Raw genomic sequence first — 11,844 nt, forward strand, 5'->3', positions numbered from 1 at the left:
TTTTGGTCACAGCCACTCAAGGTGATTAATATAGGTGTCCTTTTCAGAAGATAGGAGAGAGGATACAGTGAAAAAATGCAGAGACTAGCCTTAAGTGGACATCCATAATAGTCAGGCATCTATAATTAAAAAAAAAAAAAAAACAGTAACAAGTAGGTATTTGTAGTAGGGCTTTATAGATGTACTGTCAAAATCCTCAGTAAAAAAAAAAAAAAAAAAAAAAAACTAGGATTTTTCAGCTGAAAATAAGGAAGACAAAGTTAAATCTTCCTACAGCAGTGAAAGAGGGAATGGATTAGAATGATTGTCAGATAAGCAACTGCTGTTTATGTTCAAGAGTCTGAGACAAGTCCATGCAACTAAGTATGGCCTGACTCCACAAGTACAAGTGGAACATCAAGGTGAATTTTACAGCTTCTGTAATTCCCAATTGTGAACAATGGTGTAGGAGGGGGACCATACTGCCAAGCACTTGTTGACATCAAATGCTACATACATATGATTTCAAATCCACAGAATCTTCAAAAGACTATCTATCATGTAACACTTCCCATACTGTTGTCCTCATTTTACACATGAGGACACAGCTGGGGTACCTGCCCAGGGTCACCCACCAATCAACTATTTGGGCAGTACTCTGACTAGGCAGTCTGGCTTCAGTCATGTTATGCTGAGTCTTCAAAGCATGTGAGTATAATCACTGACGCTACTCTTGATAAGCAATCATAGAAGTGACAAGATAAAGGACTGAGAGTCAGTGAAAAGAAATTACTATAGGGGCTGGAGAGATGGCTCAGAGGTTAAGAGCACTGGCTGCTCTTCCAGAGGTCCTGAGTTCAATTCCCAGCAACCACATGGTGGCTCACAACCATCCATAATAAGATCTGGTGCCCTCTTCTGGTGTGCAGACAGAACACTGTGTATGTAATAAATAAATAAATCTTTTAAAAAAAAATTACTATCAAATGCTTTAAAAATCGCATCAGCGCCGGGCGGTGGTGGCGCACGCCTGTAATCCCAGCACTCAGGAGGCCGAGGCAGGTGGATCTCTGTGAGTTCAAGGCCAGCCTGGTCTATAGAGCTAGTCCAGGACAGGCTCCAAAGCTACAGAGAAACCCTGCCTCGGGGAAAAAAAAAAAATCTCAACAGCGTTGTAATCAGGAAATGAAAATAGAAAGGAAAGCTAAAACATTTGGGTGTGATGTTTTGAATGAGAGAAATGCCCCATAGGCTCAGGTATTTGAACACTTGGTCCCCAGTTGGTGGCAGTGTTTGGGAAGGTTATGAAACCGTCAGGAAGTGGAGCTTTGTGGAGGAAGTACACTTCTGGGGGTTGCTTTCAGAGTTTATAATTATAGCCTCACTCCATTTCCAGTTCACTCTCTCTCTCTGCTTCCTGCAAGTGGACGAAGTATGGTCTTTCTTTCAGTTTCCTGCTCTGGCTTTCTGCTGCCATGACTCCCTGGCCATTCTGAACTCCCCCTCTAGAACCATAAGGCAAAATACACTTTTTTCCATAAGCTGCTCTTGGTTATGAGTGTCTTGTCACAGCAACAGAAAGTAGTTAATACACTGGGGTTGGGGGAAGCAGCAGTTACCAGTAATGTTAAGAACTAACTGTTAATAATGGGACTGAAGCCGAGACAGAATAAAGATCATTACTGACCCTGCAAGCGGTATCCTAGTGGAAATGGAGCCAGAAGCTGTATTGAAGTGGATGTCATGTGCAGAACAGAGCAGTAGCAATGGGCTGATAGTGTTCATTGTCTTTTCTATTATCCTTTTTCTATTATCCTTTTTCCTCATTTGTGGTTTTAAAAATATGAAGTTGAACATAGTACTTCTCAGCATCATAACATGGAGGTAGACATTGTTTTCAAAGAAACACCATATTGCTGAAAAAATGTGATTAATGTATGTCATGAAAAGTAAATGACTCCTCCACTGTTGGTGGGAATGCAAACTTGTACAACCACTGTGAAAATCAGTATGGCAGTTTCTCAGAAAATTGGGAATCGATTTACCTCAAGACCCAGCCATCCCACTCTTGGGCATATACCCAAGGAACGCTCAATCTTACCACAAAGATACATGCTCAACTATGTTCACAGCAGCACTATTTGTAATAGCCAGAACCTGGAAACAACCTAGATGCCCGTCAACTGAAGAATGGATTAAGAAAATGTGGTACATATACACAATGGAGTACTACTCAGCAGAGAAAAACAAAGACAGCATGAAATTTGCAAGCAAATGGATGGAACTATAAAAAAATCATCCTAAATGAGGTAACCCAAACCCAGAAGGACAAACATGGTATGTACTCACTCACAAGTGGATTCTAGATATAAAGCAAAACAATCAGACTGCAACCCACAGAACCAGAGAGGCTATATAGCAGGGGGGGCCCTAGGATGACTGTGGCTTTTGGTTTTACTTAATTACTGGGCAAGCCTCAATCAAACGTTTCACTATTGGGATAAGAATTTATACTGTATCAAGCTGATAATAAATAAATAAATAAATAAATAAATAAATAAATAAATAAAATGGGGGGAGAAAAGTAAATGACGTTAGTTTGATTATCTATGAAAGATGGTCTTGTTTGTACCTTGGCCTTTTATTCTTTCTTTTCATATCTCCATGTAAGCTCTCATCTAAAATTCTCTGTAATGCAGACTCAACAAATAACATCTGTACTTCAATGTTCCTACTCCAACCCCCCAATTTCGTTTTTTTTTCAGTCTTCCACATTTCTAGAAAGAAAGGAAGTATTCACACAATTTATATTACTAAATTAACTATGTTAACCCATCCAAAAAATTCTCACAATTCTACCTTGCAAAATATCTCTCAGTTCCATCTCCAATCCTAGCCAAAGGTTCAATTGCTTAAAATTATTGCACAAGTCCCTAACTGAACCCCCTCCCTGCTTTCTTTCCCTTCCATCCTACTACGAGATCAGATAACCTTAGATTTCTCATCATAAATGAGCTAGACAGGTGGCTCATGACCATAATCCCAGCATTCAGGTAGAATAGGATTGCCATAGGTTTGAGGCCAGACTAGCCTGTGGAGTTAGACATGGTCTCAAAAAACAAGAGGAAACCCCAAAATTTTTCAAAAGGCTTCTCATCTATCTTTGAAAAAACCCTATCCTACAATAGTCTACACACTCTGAGCCCTTGTCTCTCAGCTCCTCACCTTTACCTCACAAACAGTGGTCTTTTAGATTCCCAAAAGACATTCTGAAACTCTTAAGGTCTGTATTCTAAGGTTCTCCACAAAAAAAGCTCCTTCTCTTACAATGTGCTTATGTTCAGATCTCAGCTTGTTACTCATCTGTTACCTTCTCCAGAAAGGTCTTTAAAGTAGCCACCTAGTCAAGGACCATCAATCATCACATCATCTCATCCTATTTCAGTTTCTGCAGAGCGGTTATCACACACATGCACGCAGAACGTTAGCAACTTTATAGTTTATAAGTAGTATGCATCCATTTCAGCGAAAATCTTTATTGAATGCCTAAGGAAAATAAAAAGCCTACTGTGAGCACAGAAAAAGCAAAAGTCTTGAGAAAAACTAAACCAGATTTTCCAGTCTTACTGTATCTGCCCTATCTATATATCAAGAACCCTTAAATTCACCTTGTAATATGATAATTTAACATATTTACTATTCATGTTTAATAACCTAGAAAGCACTGTATCTAGCACTGACTATATTGAAAAAATAAACCAAAACCGAAACAAATCACTAAAAAGTAATGGCTAGCAAAAATAGTGTACAGAATAAAACTAAAGCAGTTATTTTATAACAATCTCCAAAATCCTAAGAGATAACCACAAAGGGGGGTAATTGCTGTATAGCAAACTACCTATTTAGAGATATAAATTATACTTATAGTTATTTTATCAAAAATGTTGGCAAAATGGCTCAGCATGATGCACACAAGCCTAGTGACCTTGAGTTTTATCCCTAGAATAGAATCCACAAAAGGAAAGAACCAACTCCCCAAAGTTGTCCTCTGACCTACACATCCATACACCATAGTGAAACGTGTACTTCCTCATGCACATACTACACAATGAAAATAATTTTAAAAACTAACCAATGTGTATACCATAAAAAAACAAAATGAAAAGCAAAAAACATACAAATGTATAGCTTTAATATTATAATGTATTCATATTGAAGTTTTGATATTTGAAGAACATCACAGATTTAAGTCCTGTCCATGCCCTTTCTCAAAATATTTAACTAGCATCAAGGATAAGCAGACTGAAGGATTAACGTGTATGCTACATACTCTGTCAACATTCAGTGACACTGCATTAGGGGCTGGCAAGAGGGCTCAGCAGCCAATGGTGCTTACTGAGAGATCTGATGATCAAGTTAGATCCTCAGAACCCATGCGGTGGAAAAAAATATTGATTCCTGAAAGTTGTCTTCAGACCTATACACACACTATGGCACACACACACCCAAAATCATGTGTTTTTTTTTTTTTAACATTTTACTATCTCAAAATTTATTGCTTTAAATATTTTTAAAATAACTTATTCTTATTTTATGTACACTGGTATTTTGCCTGCAAGTACATGTTTGAGAATGTCAGATCTTGGAGTTACAGTTATGAGCTGCCATGTGGGTGCTGGGAATTGAACCCTGGTCCACTGGGAGAACAGCCAGTGTTCTTAACTCCTGAGCCATCTCTCCAGCCCTCAAAATTTATTCTTCAAATCTCCCTGTTCTTAACAGTTTTAATCAGCAGCAAAACTTCTAAAACAGCTCAGGAACTTTGGATTAAAAACTTTGTTCTCTCCTGCTAACTGTTCACTGGCACCAAACTGCAGAAACGTTAAGGATTTTTCTTTCATATAAAAGGTATAAACATAAGTTTTTAGAAACTATAAGAAAAAGATTGACCACAAAGGAGGGAGTTGACACCTTTTAAATTTTTCATTTTTCATTATGGTTTGCAGACATTCAAGAAAGTATGTCAGCTCAAAAAAGGATTATGGGTGGGACGTTGGTGGTACACGCCTTTAATCCTAGCACTTGGGAGAGCCAGGCAGATCTGTGAGTTCAAGACCAGCACAGACACCAAAACTGTACAGAGAACAACAAACAACAGAGAACAACAACAAAAACCAAATAAACAAACAAAAAAAGGATTATGGTAAACCTCAATTTTATCAAACAGAAAAGGAAGAGTGTTATCCACAAAATCAGTTTCTGGCAGCCCTTTCATGTTGGTCCTCCAGCAGCAGGTCAGCAGCCCAGGATTATACCCATCACTGTGAACTACTTTCCAAAGCACATGCTTCTTAAAAATGTCTATTTTCTCCTCGAATCTTATCCAGCAACGTTAAGGATTTTTAAACCAGTGGTTCTCACTATTATGATTTACACGTGCTGGCGGGTAGTCCTTGCAGGTAGAGCCAAGGTGCCCAGTGGTGGGTAAGAGATAGATGTCATACAGATAGCGCTCAGTAAAGAGTTTTAGTTGGTGAGGGGAAGAGAGAAGGGGGAGAAAAAGAGGGAAATAGAGAGAGGCTGGCAAGGGGTTCTGAGAGGTGCGAGCCTTGTGGGAGGAAAGTGGAAGGCAGAAGAGAGAGAAATGGGGCAGTTTTCCCTTAAGAATGAAGGGGCTTTTACAGGCTGGAGAGATGGCTCAGAGGTTAAGAGCACTGCTTGCTCTTCCAAAGGTCCTGAGTTCAATTCCCAGCAACCACATGGTGGCTCACAACCATCTGTTATGAGATCTGGCACCCTCTTCTGGCCTGCAGGGATATGTGCAGACAGAACACTGTATACATAATAATAAATAAATAAATCTTTAAAACAAAATGGGCTTTTACAACAGGACATAGGGTGTCGCCAAAAGGCAGGATCAGAATATTAACACTCACCCTTCCTCAATGCTGCAACCCTTTAATATAGCTCATGTTGTGATGACCTACAACCATAAAATTATTTTCGTGGCTACTTCATAAACTGTAATTTTGCTACTGTTATGGACCATAATGTAAAAATATAATATGCAGGATATGACATGTGTCCCCCTGAGAAAAGGTCATTCAATGGCCAAGGAGTCGTGACCTATGGGTTGAACACCGATGTTTTATACCATCCAGCAATGATGCCTGTGATCCCAAGAGAATCACCAGAGTCAAGCCATCCTAGTCTATACAGTGACTACACTCAAAAAACAAAACCAACAAAGCAACAACAACAAAAAGTTTACAGAAGTGGTGGTCTATTAGACACTTCAAAATTACACTAGCATGTGATACAAGGGACTTAAAATTCCTTCATCATTTTTTCAGTAATTATCTACTTGCAACACTATAAAAAATGAAGCAAATCTTTTCTTAAAAACCTCTCCTCCTACACTCAACACTTCTCAATTTGCTTAATGCTCAGCTATTCCATAAAGAAAAATGTGTTACTATCATTAAAAAAAAGGGTAATGGTGAACAGTATATGGTAACAGCCAAGTAAATGCACAAAGTAGTAAGTGCTTAAAAAAAGTCTTGAGGGGTTCAGAGGTGGCTCAGCGGTTACCCAGGTTGAAATTCCAACACCCATATGGTAACTACCAACAGTCCCTAATTCCAGTCCAGGGGAATCTGATGCCATCTTTTGGCCTCCACAGGCACTACACACAGGTGGCACAAAGACTTACGGTCGCAAAACACCCACACACAAAAATAAAATCTCAAATTGTTTTTTAATCTTGTCATTTTAAAGAAAATCAGAGGGACTTCCAGCTTTCAAAAAGCAAGAGCAAATAAAACATGCCCCTTGCCCTTTAGCCACTGATCCTCAACTAGGTGATAAAACTCCCAGAAAATCCAACCATGACTTCAGTGTCCCCATGCGCTAAGCACCACCAGCGGAGTTCACTCACCACTGACTAGTTCAGCAATGAATCAATCACTCCAAGAGTGCCCTTAGCTCTCAATTCTTTCTTATTTTGCGCATGTTCATGTCAAGGTCCCAAGAGTTTCTCTCTCTCTTTTTTTTTTTAAGGGGTCTTTCCAGACAGAGCTTCTCTGTGTAGCTCTGGCTGTTCTAGAACTCTGTAGATCAGGCTAGTGTTGTGGAATAATCTTTTTTTTGTTTGTTTTGTTTTTTTGGTTTTTCGAGACAGGGTTTCTCTATGTAGCTTTGCTCCTTTCCTGGAACTCACTTGGTAGCCCAGGCTGGCCTCGAACTCACAGAGATCCACCTGCCTCTGCCTCCCAAGTGCTGGGATTAAAGGCATGCACCACCACCGCCCGGCTGTGGAATAATCTTTTTGTACACTGTGAATGTATCACTAGGATTGGTTTAATAAAAAGCTGACGGCCAATAGCTAGGCAGGATTTTTGGAGTAGAGGGTGCGGGGAAGGAGGGTGGAGGATCCAGATAGAGCAGAAAAATCAGTCAGACAAAACAGGATAGAGGTAAAAGTCATGTGGTAGAAATGTAGATCAATAAAATTATGGGTTAAGTTTCGAGAGCTAGTTTGGAACAAGACTAAGCTATCAGCTGAGCTTTAATAAGTCTATTGTGATTTGGGAGCTGGCAGGAAAGACAGAAAAATCCACCTACAAGCTGGCCTTGAACTCAGATATCCATCTGCATCTGCGTCCCAAGTGCTAGGGTTAAAGGCATGGGTCACCATGCCCAGCACTCCCAAGAGTTTCTAAATAAGGTGCCTTAAGTTACTTAATTTCCTCAGACCCTTCTAAGTAAAAACTAGTTAAGGACAAACCTGTAACCACAAAACTTGTTCCCAAGGACAACATATGTAAATTGCAAGCATTTCTAAGATCCTAGTTTAAAACATATTCATTCATTCACAGGGATGGGTGCCCAAGTGCCACACTGACCAACAGAAGACAATCTTCAGAACCCAGTTCTCTCCTACCATGCAGGTCCAGGGGATTGAATTTAGGTCATCGGGCTTGGTAGCATGAACTTATCCACTTATAAATCCCCCAAACTGAGCTTCTTCTAAAATCCCTGGTTACATTTTTGTAACAAATTAGAAACAATGTATTTCTCACCATCCATAGTTAAAATAATCTTTACTAAATAATCTTTTAAAACATTGTATCAAAAAAAATTGAGCTGGGTGTGGTGGTACAAGCCTTTAAACCCAGTGCTGAGTGAGGCAAAGGCAGGTAAATCTGAGTTCAGGGACAGCCTGGTCTATAAAGAGAGCTCCAAGTCAGAAAGGGATACACGGAGATGGCTTGGAAAACCAAAACAAAAAATATCAACTAATCTCTAAACCTTGCTGGGCAGTGGCACACAGCTTTAATCCCAGCACAGGGGAGGTGGAGGCAGGTAGTTTTCTGTGGGGTCCAGGCCAGGCAGGCCTACATAATGAAACACCGTTCAAATACATGAGCGACTAAACAATTGTGCCAATCAAAACTCACTATAGATGTAAATAAAGAGGCTATGGTGCAAATACCGGTACAAAGCTTGTCTAGTGTACATAAAGCCCAGAAGTCCTTGGACTGGATCCCCAGCACAAAGAAATGGGGAGACAAGTAATATGGAATCAAAACATGCCTTATAAAACATTTTTTGCAATACTGATTTTTATATTACATTAATAGCAACAAATTATATATTTGTTCTAAGTTAAAGAAGTCACTAGCAACTTACCAAACATTTATTTCTAAAGTGTAAAATATTACATCCCCTAGAAATAAACTTGTAAACATTAAGTGCAGTTAGGAATTTAATACTGATGCCGGGCAGTGGTGGTACATGCCTTTAATCCCAGCACTTGGGAGGCAGAGGCAGGCGGATCTCTGTGAGTTCGAGGCCAGCCTGGGCTACCAAGTGAGTCCCAGGAAAGGCGCAAAGCTATGCAGAGAAACCCTGTCTCGAAAAACCAAAAAAAAAAAAAAAAAAAAGGAATTTAATACTGCATTAGCTTTAAGATAATAGCAGACATGTAGAGGGGCTAAAGTGTGGCACAAATTTTATACAGCATACACACACACACACACACACAAAACAGTGTTATTTATTTACTTATTTACTTATTTATTTATTTCAATAGTGTGAAGTTACTACAAACTCCAACAAATGTATGTATTAAAGAAATAAAGTAAGACCTATTTCTCTGTTTTAGTGATTCTGGGATAAATTAATATTATAAACTCAAAAAGTTGACTTATATCATTTATCACCCCCATAAACCAAAGCCAATCAGGCATTTTACATATTTTGCTTAACATCATTAAACAGGTAACTGTTTTGTAATTTTTTTTCAAGGTGCTGGTGATGGACCTTGGGGACTCACAGATGCTTACATCTCCAGCCAGGCACTTTCATTTTTCACAGTCCACTAGGTTATAACTACTGCTTCTGAGAAGACTGCAGAGTTCTCATACGTAATTGGTATTTTCCATACCTTCAAGAATTATTGCATATGTCTGCAAATTAAGTAACTGCATATAAAATCATTTTGTGCCACAATTTCAAAAAGGTAGGAATTCTCAGCTTCGTATTAAAGATGTATAAGACTTTAGAATATTAGGGCTGGAGAGATGGCTCAGCTGTTAAAGGCTAGGCTCACAACCAAAAATATAAGACATATAAGACTTTAGAATATTAGATAAGATAGGTAAAACATAACGCCATGTCTTCACAAAAACATCTATATTGATTACATAGTAGGCCTCATTTATGAACCAACTAAATGCCATTTAATCCTCACATCGCTGCTGGTACTATTCCTGTTTCAGACTGTTTCAGAAAATGAAACAGGGTAATTTGTCCACGTCGTAGTAAACCAGTTACAGAGCCACAAATAGAACTCGGGCCTATTTAATTAACACCACATCCGTAGATCTTCAACCAAACTAGAATCAGTCATTTAAAAAAACAAAAAACAAAAACAAAAACAAAAAAACCCACAAATATGCAGTAATTTGCTGGCTTACTACAATTCCACAGCACGTGAGGAAACTTACACGCATGGCACTTTTTTTTTAGATTCCTGACATAAAGTTGTATTAACTTCAATATAGTACATCTTTTTATAGGCAGAACTGAAGACGACAGCATTGGAATTTATCACGTGAACTCGTTAAGTGTAATCTGCTTTAACTGGAAAACACAAAGTTGTTTTTCTTCCCCCCTCCCTTCAAATACTACTGGTTCTGGGAATTCGAGGAGCGTGCAGGTTCCCAAGACGACGGAGAGAACTCGTTTAAATCCGGATCTGAAGGTTCCTAATGCAAAAATTCTTCACCACCAACGAGACCTCAAAGCGTCATCTACCTGCGGGTGTGGGTTCGGTGGCTAGGGGGCTGGGGAAAGGGGGGGGGGGTAAAGCACGTAAAAACTACCCAAGACAAAACATAAATAAAAGGGCTCCTTCTAAGGGGCCAAGAATTCATTTTTCCCCACCATCTCTCCCGGCTGCAGACAAAACCAGGCACATTTAAGGCCCATCATCTTGGGTAACCGACCCCTAGACCTCCGCACCCGACCAGGTCACGGGAGGGTGGTGGCGACGCCCGGGTCTCCCTCCCCGACCTGTGCGTGCACTTCAGGCCAGGCTCCAGCGCCCGGGGCCTCCGGCCTCCCGGCCTCCCCTCCCCCCCTCCCCCTCCGGCCCCACGACCACGCGCTCCGGGCCGCGGCCTCCAGCGCCCGCGCGGGCCGGTGCTGCTCCACGCCAGCTGCCTCCAGGCCTTCCCGGTTCCCGGCCCACAAAGCCCGCGGTGACCTCACGCCACCACCCCCCCCTGGGGCCCTCCCGCGCCACCCCCCGACCCGGGCCCCGCGCAGGCTGCTCTCGCCCTGCGGCGCGCGTACCGTCTCCTCCGGGTCGATGTCGATCTTGAAGGTCTGCTGCTGAAGGGTCTTCAGAGTGACCTGCATGGTGCCTGCGCCGGGGCCTGGGCGCCCCGGGGTGGCCGCGGTCCTCGCGCTCTCAAGAGGAAGGCGGTGGGGGTGGGGGGGCTTGTCACATTCGCCCCGCCGAGGCTCCCTCGCCCCGGGCCCCTCGTTCCCTGGCCGCGCCGCCGGTCCTTGCCGCCTTCCCCGCAAGCCCGGCCCGCGGTGCTTCCTCACGCGCCAGCCACCGGGCCCGCAGGCGGCGCGAGGGTCTCTCCGAGAGCCGCAGAGAATCCGCTACCTCACCACAGGATGGTGGCCGCCATCACCGTGACTCGCCGAGACGTGCCCCCTCCCCCACCAGAAAAAAAACCCGGAGGATGGGGCCAGACCCGGGCGGTCTGAGCAGGCGCGGGGGTGCGGCGACGCAGTGCGCAGGCGTGAACAGGAACTCCGCCCGGGAATTGGAGGCGGGGCGGTGGGCGGTGCCGGAGTGTCCGTGGCGCGCTGCGGGCGTGCGCAGGCGCACATGGCGGGCAGCGGCGCTAAGGGCAGCCTCGTCCGGTCCGCCCGCCTCCCGTCGCCCCGCCTACGACCAGGCTCCGCCTAGCGGCCCGAATTGCGCAATCCGTAGCCGGCGAACGGCTACGTGGAGACCGGCCTGAGTGGATGCGGAGCAGGGAGCATGGAACCGAGAGGGCGGTGGAGCGGGCGGAGCCTCAGTGGAAGGATTGTCTGGGGCCGGCCCGGTGGGGCGCACGCCGCCGGCGGAGCCTGTGTAATGCGGCTTGCTTCTTTGATCCTGCGACACTGACTCCAGCGCTGGATTGCTTGCTCGCGAACCTTGTGTTCTCTCACTAGCCTTGGGATCTCCGATCTATTAAAAAAAGGCGGATTTAAGAAGGAGGCCTATTTGTGTCACGCCTTTCAGTGCTTCGTTTTGCTGTCCCTGTTGTGGGGTTGTTGGTGGATTTTAAGCAGTCG

The 11,844-nt window shown here is 42.9% G+C and overlaps 1 protein-coding gene across 1 annotated transcript in view; it reads right to left on the reverse strand.

Annotated features, from left to right (window-relative positions):
* Rad23b (RAD23 homolog B, nucleotide excision repair protein) overlaps positions 1-11,245 on the reverse strand; it is a 51,669-nt gene extending 40,424 nt beyond the window's left edge. Inside the window, exon 1 of the mRNA XM_028873122.2 lies at positions 10,840-11,245. Within this exon, the coding sequence (XP_028728955.1) occupies positions 10,840-10,905 (66 nt within the window). The 5' untranslated portion in view covers positions 10,906-11,245. The remainder of the gene's footprint in view (positions 1-10,839) is intronic.
* Between the last annotated feature and the right edge of the window lie 599 nt (positions 11,246-11,844).

This window comes from Peromyscus leucopus, chromosome 2 (assembly GCF_004664715.2).
Source record: "Peromyscus leucopus breed LL Stock chromosome 2, UCI_PerLeu_2.1, whole genome shotgun sequence".
In the NCBI taxonomy this organism is placed as follows: domain Eukaryota; kingdom Metazoa; phylum Chordata; class Mammalia; order Rodentia; family Cricetidae; genus Peromyscus; species Peromyscus leucopus.